General features: G+C 41.4%; 1 protein-coding gene across 5 annotated transcripts in view; it reads left to right on the forward strand.

Moving 5' to 3' along the window:
* Positions 1 to 17,603, forward strand: part of FER (FER tyrosine kinase) — a 468,630-nt gene that overhangs the window by 119,223 nt on the left and 331,804 nt on the right. For all 5 annotated transcript variants that reach the window (XM_063085334.1, XM_063085333.1, XM_063085335.1 and 2 more), the window contains exon 8: positions 15,442 to 15,564. In XM_063085334.1, coding sequence (XP_062941404.1) covers positions 15,442 to 15,564 — 123 coding nt within the window. The remainder of the gene's footprint in view (positions 1 to 15,441; positions 15,565 to 17,603) is intronic.

Consider the following 17,603-nt stretch of genomic DNA (forward strand, 5'->3'; position numbering starts at 1 on the left):
ATGTAGACCTCGCCAGTTTACATGAGTTAAAGTGTGCAGTTGGCTGGCACTATCTATTGTATATATTTTAGGGCCCTGAGAGGCAAGAGTGTCTGCCTGGGCATTTCCAGTGGCTAGAAATCCTGGCATCCCTTGATGACCTCGGAGATGTTGAACAAAAATAGGGTTATTGCGGCCTTGTAAGGTACTCCTTACTTGTATCATAAGGGAGGAGATGGGATTACAATCTAAGCAAATGTGGGCTCCTGGAAGCCCAGGGAAAAGATTGGCCCCATATAAGCTGTCTGTAAAAAGGTTGATGGGGTCTGGCACCTTTTGCAGGGCAAGGAGTATAGCGAGCAGCTCTTTGTATTGTGCCGACCCATCACAGGAGTGAAAATGAGTAGCGGGGGCTGCCTGTGATGTGGTGCATGGGGGGTTGTAAATAATTACAGCAGCCCCTGATTTGCCACCATCCGTGAAGACATTGTAGGCGTCTACCAGGGGTTTGGTGACAAAAAGCTGTGGGTTAGTCCATGACAGCTCTTTGAAGGCGGAGACCCATTTATTGTTGCCATAGTGGCAATCAACAACCCCGAGATACCCTTCTAGAGCCAGTGCCAGCCGGTTTTGATGTTGAGCTAACCATGTAAAATCTGCCGAGTGGAAGGGGATGACAATTTTCTATGGTTCCTTTGTGAAACATCTTAGTGAGCATTCCCTTCCTTTCATTATTAGGTCAGCAGCTTGGTTCAGAGTGGTGTACACCCGGGGAGCCCCTCTAAGGGATAAGTGTACCCATTGGAGTGGCTCCCCCCTTTGGGTTAGGGCAGCCATGTATGTGGTGTTAGTGGCTATGAGCCATAACTCTATAGGGGACTCAAGGTCATAGTGTTTCAACTGGGCGCTGTTTAGGAGATCTTGGACTGACTTTAAAAGCTGACGGCACTCAGGCGGGAGCATGAAAGGTGTGCTGGGGTCCGAGGCGTGCAACAGGGCAAACAGGGGAATGAGCTGGCCGGTGGAAAGGGGGATCCACGAGCGTAGCCAATGTATTTCACCTAGAAGCTTTTGTAATTGAGGGAGAGTATACGAGTTTGAGATGGTTAGCTGAGGCTTTAATGGGCTAGCCTTTTCTAAAGTTAAAAGTGTGCCCAGAATTTTAAACGGGGGTATGGTCTGGATGGACCTTATCGGCTGACACCTGTAACCCCCATTTAGTCAAGCAGGAGAGAGTTAGGCTGAGCGCATGAGATAAGTCCGTGGGCATTGGTGCCCCAAGAATTATGTCATCCATGTAAAGATAAAGAACTACATGTGGCAGCTGTTTTATAGGATTAAGCAACTGAGAGACAAACATTTGGCAAAATGAGGGACTATTAGCCATGCCTTGGGGAAGCACCACCCACTCAAACCGCCGATCGGGACACTGAAAGTTTATGGAGGGGATAGAAAAGGCAAACTTTTCACAGTCATTCGGGTGTAGTGGAAGGGAGAAAAAGCAGTCCTTGATATCTATAGTTACTAGGTATAAGTTGCTTGGTATAGCGGGGGTCCATGGCAGTCCTCTCTGTGGCGTGCCCTGAAGGATCATTCTTTTATTGACCTCTCTAAGGTCTTGTAGCATTCTCCACTTTCCAGAGGCCTTTTTAATTACAAATACTGGAGTATTCCAGGGGTTAGTGGATGGTCGAATATGCCCTGCTTGGAGTTGCTCATCAACAATTTGTTGTAGGGCCTGCAATTTATTATCAGGAAGTGGCCACTGCTCTACCCAAACTGGGGGCCCATTTACCCAACGGATGGGGGGCACCAGGGGAGCAGTGGCCTCTAGGATTGGGGGTGACAGGCCATCTGTTTATGAGGAGTTTCTGGGAACTTGACCCTGGGGAGAGGCAGATGGTTTCTTAGGTCCCAAAAAGTGGGGTCCCCCCTATAGTTTGGAAAACAGGGGAGATTAAACTGTTGCTGATACTCCTCCTCATCTAGGATATCTTCATAAAGGGCCTTATGGTCAGTGGTAATGAAAGCATCTGCTTGGCCTAGAACATCTTGGCCTAACAGGTTGGCTGCCAATCCGGCAGCAATGAGAGGTTTTACTTCCCCTTTTGTGCCATCAGCATCTTCCCAGTGAAGGATTTCATGGGTTTCCCACATTGGGGTTTTTCCCCCTACCCCCAAAATTTGGGGGCCTGGAACTAACTTCCAGCTTGAAGGGACTTCTTCCCGTCTAAGGACTGTTCAATCTGCTCTTGTGTTAACAAGGCATCGGAACTCTCTGCCTTGAATTTTAAGATTCATTTTTGGTCTTAAACCAGGGACTATAGGTGTAGTCCAATGAACCTGGAGTACTAGCCGCCTGGTAGGGCATGGAGGTGCTTGCTTTGTATCCCCTTGGGGTGACGGGGCTGGGGATTGCCCCTCCTCTAGTTTAAAGGCTTTCCGTCCTTGTCAAACTTAGACTGGCACTCACGCTTCCAATGAAGCCCCTTACTGCACCTAGGGCACGGCGTAGAGGGAAGGTTTTTATTTTTCCGGTTGGGACAGTCCCTTTTGAAATGACTTTGTTCCCCACAGCCATAACATTGGCCCATATGGGACAGTTGGCTGGGGCTCTCCTTAGGGATTCTGACACTAAGAGCCTGGGTCATAGCACCTGCAAGGGTTTCCGCTTGAGTTTGTAGAGCGGAAGTTAAGGCCCTGGTTTGTTGTTGGTAGCTTCCAACGTCTCTACTGGCAATGACCCACTTTTCCATAGAACGATCTTTGAGCTTGGCACAGGCAAGCTTGTGGTCGGCAGTCATGCCATCCCACACTAGCATTTTTACAAACTGGTCCTGGAGAGGACCTGGGGGAAACTTTCTCTGTATGCTCTGTTCCACCCGAACTATGAAAGAGGGCAGGTCCTCGGAGGGTCGCTGGGTGACCCCGGCCATTGCGGGCTCACTGGGCCCTTCAGCCAACTTTTTCCATGCAGCTAACGCTGTTGCCCTAACCTGGTCCTGGTAGGGGGCTGGGATAGCAGCCTGTTGGATTCCAGTACTAAATTGATCTGCTGTTCCAGACAGCATGCCGAAGCTGATAGGGATGGGTGGGTTGGCTGCTTGATTTATCTGTGCCTGCACATGGCACTCTTCTTTAAAGAAGGCGCAGAATTTGATAAACAAATTTGGAGGGAGGACAGCCTTACAGAGCATTTTCCAATCTTGGGTTGTGTAGGGTTGGTGTGCTAAGCCCTGGAGGATGGTTTCTGCCCATGGGGAATTGGGCCCATCCTCTGCGACAGCCTTTTTCAGCTCTTTAAGGTCATGAGCTTCCCAAGGATACCAAGCGGCCGGCCTATTTGCACCGGGGGCAACGTTGACCGGATAGGCCTGAGGGGCCGCTTCCCCCCACGGGCTGCGGACGGCAGGGGGGTTCCCAGCGAGCCATGAAAGGAAAAGCCTGCGGCTCTGCCAGGGATGTTTTTAAAGGTGGGCTAGCCTCCTCCACTTCTTCAGGTGCCGCTTTCTCTCCTTTGGCTAAACTTTGGCGGGGTGAGTATGCTGGGAGAGGAGGGTACAGGGTAGGGGCATAGGTATCACTCAGTGGCTCAGGGCCTTGCATTGGCAGTTTTGTTTCCTTTTTTCTCTCCTCATTGAACTGCGCCCAATCCCTTTCTGCCCCTTCCTGATGCTCAGGATGGAAGCAGAGCTTTAGGGCAGAGATGGTTGGGTAGAACCGTAAGGTGGGGTCTAGCCCATGACTAATCTCATTCTTTCTGGCCAGGGTCTGAACCCGGTCCCAAGTCTCATACGAGAACAAGTCGGACGAAGGTGCCCAAGGGGCCACCTTCACTACATGACGCCAGGCATTGGTGGCCGTGGAGTCAGATATTTCTAGGCCTCTGCTTTTTAACATGTACTTTAGAGCCTTGCAGGCTGTCTCGTCACTCTTTCCACACACACTTCCCATGTTGCCCCATGGGGAAGGGACAAAGGGAGCAACAGGGCAGAGAAGTGCAGGGACTTCCCCCTGCTATGGTACTCACCCTGACACGCAGGTGGATTACTTCACGGCGACTACCGTGGTTGCGGGGGCCACTCCACTGGTTGATCACCCTTCGTCGACCTTCTTTTAGGACCGAGAAGCCGGGGGCCTCACTCGCTCGTCTTTCACCCACGAGTTTTAAAAACGCCTCACACGGGGCACCACTCTGTCGGGTCTGCCGCCGGCCGACCTGAACAGTCCTTAGCCTCGTTGCTTTCGGTGGGCGAGCGAACGGGCCTGGGATTCCCCTTTCCCTCCTGTCCCCTTTGGAGGGGGGGAAGAGAGCCGTGAAGAGAGATGAGCACACCCGCCGGCCCCCCAAAAAACAGCCCTGTTGAAGGACACTCAGACGCGGCAGGGGGTTCTGTCGAGCAGTTCCATTTATTATCACACAAGTACTTGATTTTATAGGCAGATAGGGATGCATCCTGTCTCAGTGCCTAGCTATTGCAACCACGCAGTGTTCACGAGCGCAGAAGCACGTATTTGGCCAATAAGGGCTAAGGCAAGGTTCCCGCAGACACCCCCACCCTACTTCCTCCCAGCGCCGTCTTAGGCTGCCACATTAATATGCCCTTGTGGGCCTATAATGGCGTTGCTTATAATGTCACTTAAGGTGGCGTTAGTTTTTAAGGCCCGACAGTAGAATTGAAAGATAATATGAGTCTTTCCATGAACTTTTTGAAGGCCCCTCGTATTTATGTCTTTGTGCACTTGTTGAAGCATATATATATATATGTGTGTGTATGTATGTGTATATATATGAGATAAACTTAATGAAATGTATTTACTCAAATAGAGAATATTAGTTGTTAAGAGTATGGACTCAGGATTTAAGCTGCCTCGTTCTAATACCAGCTCTTCCACTTACTAGTGCTGTTACCTTGGACAAGGTGCTTAACCTCTCTGCCTCAGTTCCTCATATGTAAATAGAGATAATAATAGTGTTGTTATAAGAATTATATAAATTTAAGTGTTTATTTTATAAAGTGATTAAAACTGCTTGGCACTCAATAAATGTTAAGTATTATGTTATTTTGTGAATTTTTTTCCAGGGCAGTCATTTTATGACATTTAACTGGTTTGTATTATAATGCCATGAAATTTAATTTAAAAATGTATAGAATAAGCCATTTGAATTGTTGCTATTATATTTGTATACAAAACATGAATGGGGGTATTTCAAAAAGTTTGTGGAAAAATGGATTTATTAATAAGAATCTTTCGGCGCGGAGTAGCTGAGGTGGAAAAGGCGGCCACTGGGCCTCAGGCAGCCGGGAAAATTGTGGACCTTCCTCTTGCCATCTCTTAAGGGAGGATCGCAGCTGCTGGCCGGTCATGCGGGGTGACTGCCACTTTGCCCTCGGCAGGAGAGGCTGCCTCATTTACAGGCAACAGCTTTGAAGTGTGGAGCAGGAAAAGAACTGTTTCTTAGCTGCAAAAGCGAGTCTCGAAACAGGGAACACGGCGCCAGGGCTGCTGTGGATGCAGACAGGATCCCAGAGGCCGGGGCCGCACTGAAGGCGGCCAGCTGCCCTATTCAGGATTCGAGGTTTCAGGCCGGCATTAAAGAAGATCCCTGGGAGCGCCCGAGCCGCGCTGCAACTGAACAGCCCGAGGCAGCAGTGGCCGAGAACAGGGAAGACGACAAACCAGAGACAGAGAGTGAACACCCGACCTGGCACAACCCTGTGAGTGACCTCTGGACCAGCTCTGTTCGGGGGGATTACACCCACCCAGCTCCCGCCAGCACCACCAGGCCACTCACCGCCCCAGAACTGGCTCCATTTTCCCAGGTGCTAGCAGCTCCGCCCGGCTCGGCCATCACTGAGCCTTCCCACTTGCTTGGCCCGGCGCGGGGCTTTCTGGAGCCTGCGGTCCGGCCTCCCCTCCCACTCCCTCCGCGGTTCTCTGGCGGGGCTGGTGGCGGGGGGCGTCCCCGGCCAGTGTCGGGAGGGCAAGGAAGTACGGGCGGGCCGACTGTCACTCCACCACACCCTGGACTCCGGCCCCCAGTAAACTTCTTGTTACTGGGAGGCAGATACCATCTCTGCAGCCACCAGTTCGGAAAAACGCCTAACCGATTTCTGGTTGGGAATAGTGTGGTAGGACAGTTCCCAGGTCCACTTGAACCTGCCGGAGAGCAGGCTGCAGGTGGGCGCTAGATTCGATCTATGCCGGGGGGATACAAAGGTGAACAAGACCCGAGAAAGATCTATACAGTGCTACAAAGGCACCCAGAGAGAACAGTCATCTGTGCCTAGCAGAAACCTGGTAGACATCCTGGGTGAGGAAGTGCCGAGCAGGGTCTTGAAGGCCCAGCTGATAGAAGAGGGGCGCAGAAGACACGCCCCAGCCCAGGACAGTGCGCACAGAGTGGGGAGATGTGCGACCTGGGAGGCACAGGCTCGACAGAAACCACACACCCAGTGGGGTCGCCACAGCACGATCCAACAGCCTGGGCCAGAGCACACGGAACAGGGAGAAGTCCTGCACAGGAAGTGAAAGCTCAGCAGAGATCACACACCCTGTGGTACGTGATCCACCAGCCCAGCAGAGTCCAAGCTGACCAGAAAGGTGGCTCCCCGGAGAAGCCCAAGACCCGAGGCAACCACACACACAAGGCACTAGAGGCCAACTGAGCAGTCACGGAGGGAGCCATACAAAATTGGCAACCACAGCAACATCCTAGTTAGTCATTAGTCTTAAACCGGTGGATTGTGAAACCCCCTGCCACAATGAATAAACACCAAAAAAAAGATACCAGAAATACAAAAAATCAAGAAAGTACACCACCAAAAGTTAATAAACCTCTAACTCTAGATACTATAGAACAAGAAGCCCTTGAAATGACTGACAAGGAATTTCGAGCGATAATTCTAAGGAAACTGAATGAGATACAAGAAAACACAGCTAGACATCATGATGAAATGAGGAAAAGTATACAGGATCTGAAAGAGGAAATGTACAAGGAAATCAATGTCCTGAAAAAAAATGTAGCAGAACTTGCTGAACTGAAGAAGTTATTCAGCGAAATAAAAAACACAACGGAGAGTTTAACCAGCAGGCTTGTCGAAGTTGAAGAGAGAACCTCTGAACTTGAAGATGGGCTGTTGGAAATAACACAAGCAGACAAAAAGAAAGAAAAAAGAATCAAGAACATGGAAGAAAATCTGAGAGAGATATCAGACAACCTCAAGCGCTCAAATATCCGAGTCATGGGTATTCCAGAAGGGGAGGAAAATGGAGATTCCATTGAAAACATATTCAACAAAATAGTGGCAGAAAACTTCCCAGGTATAGGAAAAATCACAGATCTTCAGATCCAGGAAGCTCAATGATCTCCAAACGTATTCAACCCAAAAAGGCCTTCTCCAAGACATGTCATAGTCAAATTGGCAAAACTCAGAGACAAAGAGAGAATCTTAAATGCTGCAAGAGAGAAGCATCAAATCACCTACAAGGGAGCCCCAATCAGGCTAACATCAGACTTCTCATCACAAACCCTAAAAGCCAGAAAGGAATGGGATGATATATTCAAAACACTAAAAGACAGGGATTGCCAGCCAAGAATACTCTACCCTGCAAGGCTATCCTTCCGAAATGAAGGGCAAATAGTATATTTCTCAGACAAACAATAACTGCGGGAGTTCACTACCACACGACCACCCTTACAAGAAACCCTCAAGGGAGTACTGAGTTTGGTTCCTGAAAAATAACTACCACTGCCATAAAAACCCAAGAACAATCAATACCCACTAGTATAATAAAAATGACATTCATGAAGAGAAAACAAGCAAATAAAAACGCTTTCGACAACCTAAGGAACCAACAAACACAGAAACCAAACAGTAAATCAGAAAGCAAGGAACAAAAGACACCTAAGACAACCAAACAACCAATAAAATGCTAGGAATAAATCAACACCTTTCAATAACAACTCTTAATGTAAAAGGCTTAAATTCCCCAATCAAAAGACACAGACTGGCTGACTGGATCAAAAAGGAGGACCCAACTATATGCTGCCTACAAGAGACCCACCTCACCCATAAAGATTCACACAGACTAAGAGTGAAAGGATGGAAAAAGATTTACCATGCAAACAGAAAAGAAAAACGAGCTGGAGTAGCTATTCTTATATCTGACAAAATAGACATTAAACTAAAAACCATAAAAAGAGACAATGAGGGAAACTACTTAATGATAAAAGGACTGGTCCATCAAGAAGACATAACAATCATAAATATGTACGCACCCAATGTTGGAGCAGCCAGATTTATAAAACAAACGCTATTAGACCTAAAGAAGGAAATAGACACTAATACCATAAAAGCAGGGGACCTGAACACCCCACTGTCATTATTAGGCAGATCATCTAGGCAAAGAATCAGTAGAGAAACACAAGATCTAAACAAGACTCTAGACCAATTGGAATTGGCAGATATCTACAGAACATTCCACCCAACAACCTCAGAATATTCATTCTTCTCAGCAGCACATGGATCATTCTCCAGGATAGATCCCATATTAGGTCACAAATCAAGTCTCAATAAATTAAAAAAAATTGGAATTATCCCATGTATCTTCTCAGACCACAATGGATTAAAACTAGAAATTAATAACAAACGAAACTCTGGAAACTATACAAACACATGGAAATTAAACAGCATTCTACTTAATGACATATGGGTCCAAGAAGAAATCAAGCAGGAAATCAAAAAATTTATTGAAACTAATGAAAACAATGATACATCATACCAAAACCTGTGGGATACTGCAAAAGCAGTATTGAGGGGGAAATTTATCGCATTAAACGCTCACTTCAGAAGAATGGAAAGATGGCAAGTGAACAACCTAACACTTCACCTTAAAGAGCTAGAAAAACAAGAACAATCCAAACCTAAAGTTAGCAGATGGAAAGACATCATTAAGATCAGAGCAGAACTGAATGAAATTGAAAACCAAAAAACAATTCAAAAGATCAACGAATCAAAAAGTTGGTTTTTTGAAAAGATAAATAAAATTGACAAACCATTAGCATGGCTAACAAAAAAAGAAGAGAGAAGACTCAAATAACCAAAATTAGAAATGAAAAAGGCGATATTACAACTGATTCATGTGAAATACAAGGAATCATTCGAGACTACTATAAACAACTATACGCCAACAAATTTGAAAATCTGGAGGAAATGGATAAATTTCTGGACACACACAAGCTCCCAAAACTGAAGCATGAAGATGTAGAAAATTTGAACAGACCAATAACAATAAAGGAGATTGAAGCTGTTATCAGAAGGCTCCCAACAAAGAAAAGCCCAGGACCAGATGGATTCACAGCAGAATTTTACCAAACTTTCAAAGAGGAATTGACACCAATCCTTTACAAACTATTCCAAAAGTTTGAAACGGACCTCGTTCTATGAAGCAAACATCATCCTGATACCAAAACCAGGTAAAGATATAACCAAAAAAGAAAACTACAGGCCGATATCCTTGTTGAATGTATATGCAAAAATCCTCACTAAAATACTAGCAAACAGAATACAGCAACACATACGAAAAATTATTCATCACGATCAAGTGGGATTCATCCCAGGGATGCAAGGTAGGTTCAACATACGCAAATCAATAAATGTGATACACCATATTAATAAACTCAAACACAAGGACCATATGATTATCCCTATAGATGCTGAAAAAGCATTTGATAAAGTTCAGCACTCTTTCATGACAAAGACCCTCTATAAGTTAGGAATAGAGGGAAAATATCTCAACATAATTAAAGCCATATATGCTAAACCCACTGCCAATATCATCCTGAATGGGAAAAAGCTGAAAGCTTTTCGTTTAAGAACAGGAACTAGACAAGGATGCCCACTCTCACCACTCCTGTTCAACATAGTGTTCGAAGTACTAGCTAGAGCAATCAGAGAAGAGAAGGAAATAAAGGGCATCCAGATCAGAAAAGATGAAGTCAACCTGTCCCTGTTTGCAGATGACATGATCCTATATATTGAATAGCCTAAAACCTCTACAAAAAAACTGTTGGAATTGATAAATGATTTCAGTGCAGTAGCAGGATACAAAATCAACACACAAAAATCAGTAGCATTTCTTTTCTCCAATAGTGAACATGCAGAACGAGAAATCAAGAAAGCCTGCCCATTTACAATAGCCACCAAAAAAATAAAATACTTAGGAATTGAGTTAACCAAGGAGGTGAAAAATCTCTATAATGAGAACTACAAACCACTGCTGAGAGAAATTAGAGAGGATACAAGAAGATGGAAAGATATCCCATGCTCTTGGATTGGAAGAATCAACATAGTGAAAATGTCCATACTACCCAAATTGATATACAAATTCAATGCAATCCTCATGAAAATTCCAAAGACATTTTTCTCAGAAATGGAAAAAACTATCCATTCATTTATATGGAACAACAAAAGACCATGCATAGCCAAAGCAATGCTGAGCAAAAAAAATAAAGCTGGAGGCATAACACTACCTGACTTTAAGCTATACCACAAAGCTATAATAAGCAAAACAGTATGGTACTGGCATAAAAACAGACACACTGACCAGTGGAATAGAATAGAGAATCCAGAAATCAACCCACACACTTACTGCCATCTGTTCTTTGACAAAGGCACCAAACCTATTCACTGGGGAAGGGACTGCCTCTTCAGCAAATGGTGCTGGGAGAACTGGATATCCATATGCAGGAGAATTAAACTAGATCCATACTTCTCACCGTATACTAAAATCAACTCAAAATGGATTAAGGATTTAAATATACACCCTGAATCAATAAAACTTCTTAAAGAAAACATAGGAGAAACACTTCAGGAAATAGGAGTGGACACAGACTTCATGAATACGACCCCAAAAGCATGGGCAACCAAAGGAAAAATAAACAAATGGGATTATATCAAACTAAAAAGCTTCTGCACAGCAAAAGAAACAATTAACAGAGTTAAAAGACAACCAACAGAGTGGGAGAAAATATTTGCAAAATATATATCTGACAAAGCATTAATATCTAGAATATATAAGGAACTCAAACAACTTTACAAGAAGAAAACAAGCAACCCAATTAAAAAATGGGCAAAAGAGCTAAATTTCTCTAAGGAAGATATCCAAATGGCCAAGAGACATATGAAAAAATGCTCAACATCACTCAGCATTTGGGAAATGCAAATCAAAACCACATTGAGATACCATCTAACCCCAGTTAGGATGGCTAAAATCCAAAAGACTATGAACGATAAATGCTGGCGAGGCTGCGGAGAAAAAGGAACTCTCATACATTGTTGGTGGGACTGCAAAATGGTGTAGCCTCTATGGAAAATGGTATGGAGGTTCCTCAAACAATTGCAGATAGATCTACCATACGACCCAGCAATCCCACTTTTGGGAATATACCCAGAGGAATGGAAATCATCAAGTCGAAGGTATACCTTTTCCCCAATGTTCATCGCAGCACTCTTTACAATAGCCAAGAGTTGGAACCAGCCCAAATGTCCATCATCAGATGAGTGGATACGGAAAATGTGGTACATCTACACAATGGAATACTACTCAGCTATAAAAACGAATGAAATACTGCCATTTGCAACAACATGGATGGACCTCGAGAGAATTATATTAAGTGAAACAAGTCAGGCACAGAAAGAGAAATATCACATGTTCTCACTTATTGGTGGGAGCTAAAAATTAATATATAAATTCACACACACACACACACACACACACACACAGAAAAAAAAAAACTGCGGGGGTGGGGGCAAGAAGATATAACAACCACAACTAGTTAAAGTTGATACGACAAGCAAACAGAAAGGACATTGGTGGGGGGGAGGGGGAGAGTGAGAAGGGAGGGAGGTTTTGGTGATGGGGAGCAATAATCAGCCACAATGTATATCGACAAAATAAAATTAAAAAAAAAAAAAAAAAGCAGATGGTCTTCTCCAAAAAAAAAATAAAAATAATAATAAGAAGAATCTTTCCATGAACTTTTTGAAGCCCAGTAGTATAATGATGGCATGATGCTAAATAGTGCTTTGAAATTTGCAAACTCTGCTTCCATTTATTTTGTCATCTGTACATAAACTGTACTCACTGGAATGTTTTTCTCTTCACTTGATCCACACACTTTAGGTTTTTAAAATGGTATAGTGCTATGAAAGGGAAAATACTTTCTCCATATGGTTTCATTCTTCTACATAATTTGTCTTTTCTACTTTGATGTTTGTCTAGGTGTAATGTAAGTTTCCTGAAGGCAAACTTGTTTATTGTTGTATCCCTAGTGTCTAGCAGAGTGTCTGACACAGAAATGTATTCATTAAACACTTGTTTAAATACATGATTGAAGGGTTCAGAGAGAAGTGAATGGAAAATTAGCCAGGAAGAGAAGAAGAGAATAAGAGAAAGGTGTAGGAGAAGAAGCAATAGATCGAACAGAGGAGAGGAAAGTGATATAAAGGGAATGAGCTTTTTATTAAATTCAGCTTAGATGTAGCATGGCCAGGGTAGTCATGTGAAGCTGGTTGTTATCTGCTTTGTAACCTCCAGACTAGGCTGACAGATGGTGGTTGGAATAGGTTCTAAGGTAGGGCCCTGTGTTCTAGACTTTCATGGGGATTAAAAAAGAGAATATATAAAGCTGTGTTTTATAAATAGCAAAGAATTATGTAAATGTTATTTACTTATTTATTTATAATTGTTTAATAAGTAACTTGAAGCCAAATGTAGCTTTCTTGAGAATGATCTCTAATTTTAACACAGTAATGCCTTCTTTATGTGGTAGTCAGAATATGAACTATTCCATGTAAGTGAATTTTTCAGATAACGGAAGCTCATATTTCCATCATATATAAAAAGCATAATTTTACTAGATTTGATGAATATCTCTTATACATAGGTGCATATTCTTAAAGAAAATAATCTTAATTTGACCTTTCCCTGATGACTCTGGATCATTATTATAAGCATTATTGATTTTGTTTTGCTATCATATAGTAAGGGCCTCAGAAACCTATTGAGATTTATTATGTTGTTTAACTCCAAGCAAAAATAAAATAATTTGGACTGGTATATTTTGAGTTCTGATCATGTCTCAGTTTTCTGTCTCTTTCATCTCTATTGATTATTATTTAGTAATTTAAAAAAATTAAATCCATTCTCGTTATGAAAGTTTTGAACAATGTATATGTAAATACAGTAAACAAAAAGTTTTTTTGGCCTTAAATCATCTTCTACTCAATCCCACACTCCCCAGAGTGTTGATAAAAGTTTGGTTTATAGTCATTTTTTTTCCCTATGCATTCACATACAAACATAAACATATTGATAGGCACATATTGTTTTAGTCTGCTTGGACTGCCATACAAATGACCATAGACTGGGTGGCTTAAAAACAACAGGAATTTATTTCTCAGAGTTATAGAGATTGGGAAGTCCAAGATCATGGTGCCAACCAACTTAGTTTCTGGTGAGGGCTCTTTTGTTGATTTGTAGATGCCTGCCTTCTGGCTGTGTGCTCTCATGACCTCTGTGTAAGTGAGGGGAGAGAAGAGAGTGAGAGTGAGTTGGTGTTTCTTCTTATAAGGCCACTAAACCCATCATGAGGGCTCCACCCTCATATATTTACCTAATCCTAGTTACCTCCCAAAGACTTCATCTTCAAATACCATCATATTAGAGGTTAGGGCTTTACCAGGTGAATTCTCAGGGGCACAATTCAGTCCATAGCATATATAGCCGTATGTGTATTTTAATATAATTGGAACAGTGCTATATGAATTCTTATAGATCTTGTCTTTTAATTTAAAATTATATCTTGGAAGAACCTTGTATGTGCATACCTTATTCTTTTTTAATGGCCATATGCTATTCTGTATCATAAATGAATTAAAATTTAAAATTTATTCAGCCATTCCCCTGTTGATGGACATTTAAATATTTTCTATTTTTTTACAAACACGGTTTGTAAACCGTGTTACAACAAACATCTTCGTATGGACACATTTTGTGCACATTGTTCAAGTGTTTCAGTAATACAGGTTTTTAGATGTTCAATGAATATTCTAATTTAAAATTTGAGAGATAATTACTACTTGACCTCTGAAAAATTTGTGCCAACTTTGTCACATTAACACTATATGTGTCTCTATTTTTTTTTATAATATTGTGAATACTGGATATTATTAATCTTTCCTATTCTTGTGAAAAAATTGTGTATTTAATCTGCAGTATTTAATTTTGGGTCAAGTTATAAATAACTCCATGTTTTTATTGATCATTCAGTTTTTTGCTTAACTTCCAGTTGTGTTCTTTGTCCATTTGCATATCCGGTTGTCTTTTTTCCGAGAGTTTTTCTGCATTAAGAAGACTTTTGCTAATAATTTGTACTGCAAATATTTCTTCACAGTTTGACTTTGCTTTTGACTTCATGATCTTTTTAACTTCAAATAAATTTAAATTTTTATAGAGTTAGATTATTTAGTATTTTCTTTTGTATGTTTTGGCTTTCATGGCTTGCTGTGAAAGGCTGGAAATAAAAATTTTAATGTGATATGATAGCTGTCTGTGTTTTGTGATAGAAATATTTCCATTAAGGACTGAATGCATTTTGTGCAACCAGAAATTATTTGGTCTGTGAGTACATATTAATTTTGTGTACCAAATTATCTCCAAATGTATCTAGAAAATACTTCTAAAGCGTTATTACAATATGTGAAAGTAGAAATAGCTTATCATTAATTTAAAGTGCTACACAACTTACCCTCACTTTCTTTTCCTTAAAGTAAATATCTATCGAATAAGATTGTTGTGAAGATTAAATGATATAACATATAGTTATAATTTATTCAATGTCTACCAGTCATTTTATATACATTAGTTCATTTGATCTTTAAAACAGTGCTATGAGGCAGGTGTTACTCTACTGAAATTACAAACGAGAAAGTAAATTCAGTGAGTTTAAGAATTTGGCTAAGGTCTCAACGGAAAGTGGCAAAGACAGAATGTGAGTACATGTTTGTCTTAAAGCAGAAAACATAGTCTTTTCACTATACACTTCCTGGGACATGACAGGTTCGTATTTACTTTAGTGCTCTCTTCTTTTTATTTTCTTTTATTCTGCTTTTCTGTTTGATGAAGGAAGACTCTCTAGACCAGCCCTGTCCAAGAGCATTTACTGCGATTATTGAAATGTTCCTTCTTGTGCTGTCCAATAAGGCAGCCACTAGCCAAATGTTTCTGTTTAGCACTTGAAATGTGGCTAATGAAACAGGAACTGAAATTTAAGTTAAATTATGTATGGCTACTGTTTTGGACATCACAACCTTAGATGTATAAGTGCTTTTTTGGCATGTGTAAAGTGAACACAATTAACATGTTGTTTGATAATGAGGAAACTGTTTATTCCAGGTTGAAAACTTTAGCAGAGGAACTTATACAGACACAGCAGATGCTTTTAAACAAGGAGGAGGCTGTCCTGGAGCTAGAGAAGAGAATTGAAGAATCTTCTAAGAGCTGTGAAAAGAAGTCTGAGTGAGTAAAAGAAAAACAATTTGAAGGAAGAAAGTTTAATTGATGTAATTTGACAGAAATATTTCAGTTAAATGTTTTGTTGGCACAACATTTTTGGAAACCCAAATTTTTATTTTAAGTGTAAAACCTTATATGAGTATGGTTGAGTTAATATCTAGTACCCTAGAATAGTGATTGTGTTTTTGCAAATATAGTGTGCCCTGGAAAAATGATTCTGTGGTGTTGTAAATATAGTGTACTGATCATATTTTTCAATGTTTTAACAGTTTGAGCGATCTTCTGAAAAATACTTCCTTAAAAACTGTCTTTACTTCCCCACACCTACATTTCTCTGGTATGTACTTGCTCTTATTTTCTGCACACCTTTTCAGATATTCTCCATTTCTCTCAAATCTCTGATCCCCTTATCTCCTTCATCACAGTCAGCATATGGACTTCTACATCTCAGAGAAAATTAGAAGTATTAGGTGACAACTCCCTTATTTTCTGGGAGTAGACAGCCAAACCCATCCACATTTGTACTTATTCTCTTTCCTTATTTAAATAGAGGAACTATTCCTTGTCCTAAGTCCATTTCTTGTGTCTTTCTGTATCCTATCATCTCTTGCTTTCCCCTAAATTTTTTATTGTTTTATATATTATGTTCACCTTTTCTTCTCAATTGGGTCCTTGTACTTACTTTTTAAATATACTTAAGTCTTGTCTCCTAAAAACAATCTTCATTTTTCCACCCACCCCAAGTAATACTTCTTTAATCTCCATATTTAACCCAAACTGCTCTAACTTGTTTTTAGTTTAAACTTGTTATAAGAGTGATTATGCTCCCTCATTTCCTCAATTCCCACTTAGTTTTCAACACAACTATTTTGCCCCATCACTATAGAAAAAATGAACATCAGTGACCTCTGCACTGCTAGCTAAATTTAGCAACTGTCTTACTTGACTTCGTGATGTCATCTGACTTTGCTGACTTCATGTTCCTTCTTTTCCCTTGGCGTTTGGAATCCGTGATGCCAGATCATACACCTCTCTTTCTGGCCCCTCCTTTGCAAACGTATTCTTCCACTCAGACAGTCCATTTTGGAATTACTGAAGGCACGGCCCTAGGCTTTATCACTCCCCTCTCTGAACTCTCTTCCTAGGTGACCTCCTGAAGATGACCCATTTATTACTGTCATTTGGATTTCTTTTCTGAACTCTATGGCCATGTAATCAATTGGCTCTTTGACATACCTCTTTGGATGTCTTAGAAGTACCCTAAATTTCCCATGTCTAAGGCTGAATTAAAAATCTCCTCAATACAACTCAGCCCAACCCAACCTGATCTAGTTGTTTGTTTTCCTTATTTCAGTGAATGGCAACACCATCTATCCTATTATACCAAACAGAATATTAGGAGTCCTGTTTCTCCCATTCATACTGTAGCTCTTATTACAACTTGGTATTAAAGTGCTGTCTTAGTCTGTTGGGGCTGCTATAACAAAGTGTCATAGATTGGGTGGCTTACAAAGAACAGAAATTTACTTATCACAGTTCTGGAGGTTTTAAGTCTTAGATCTGGTGCTAGCATGGTTGGGTTCTTGTGAGGGTCCTCTTCTGGACTGTAGACTGCTGTCTTCTTGTAGTCTCACACAGCAGAAAGAAGATATGAGCTCTCTGGGATCCCTTTCGTAAGGGCACTAATCCCATTCTTGAGGGCTCTGCCCTCATGCCCTAATTACCTCCCAAAGTCTCCATCTCCTAATACCATCACATTGGGAGTTAGGATTTCAACATATGAATATTGGTAGCATACAACATTCAGTTCATTGCAATATCATATTAGAATTAGTCTTTTATCATATTAGAATCCTTTTAAAGATGAAAACAGGAAAATTTGAGTTACTCTGTGCATTCTTTTAATAAGTCTGGAATTTTTCTGTATTGTATCAGCAGAATATTCTTTTTGAACAATAAAAATAAAACTTATCAACCATTTTACATATAAAATCAAAGTTATTATCTTTTTCTTTTCTCTATTTGCAAATGAATCTCTTCAC

The sequence above is a fragment of the Cynocephalus volans genome, chromosome 2, assembly GCF_027409185.1.
Source record: "Cynocephalus volans isolate mCynVol1 chromosome 2, mCynVol1.pri, whole genome shotgun sequence".
In the NCBI taxonomy this organism is placed as follows: Eukaryota; Metazoa; Chordata; class Mammalia; order Dermoptera; family Cynocephalidae; genus Cynocephalus; species Cynocephalus volans.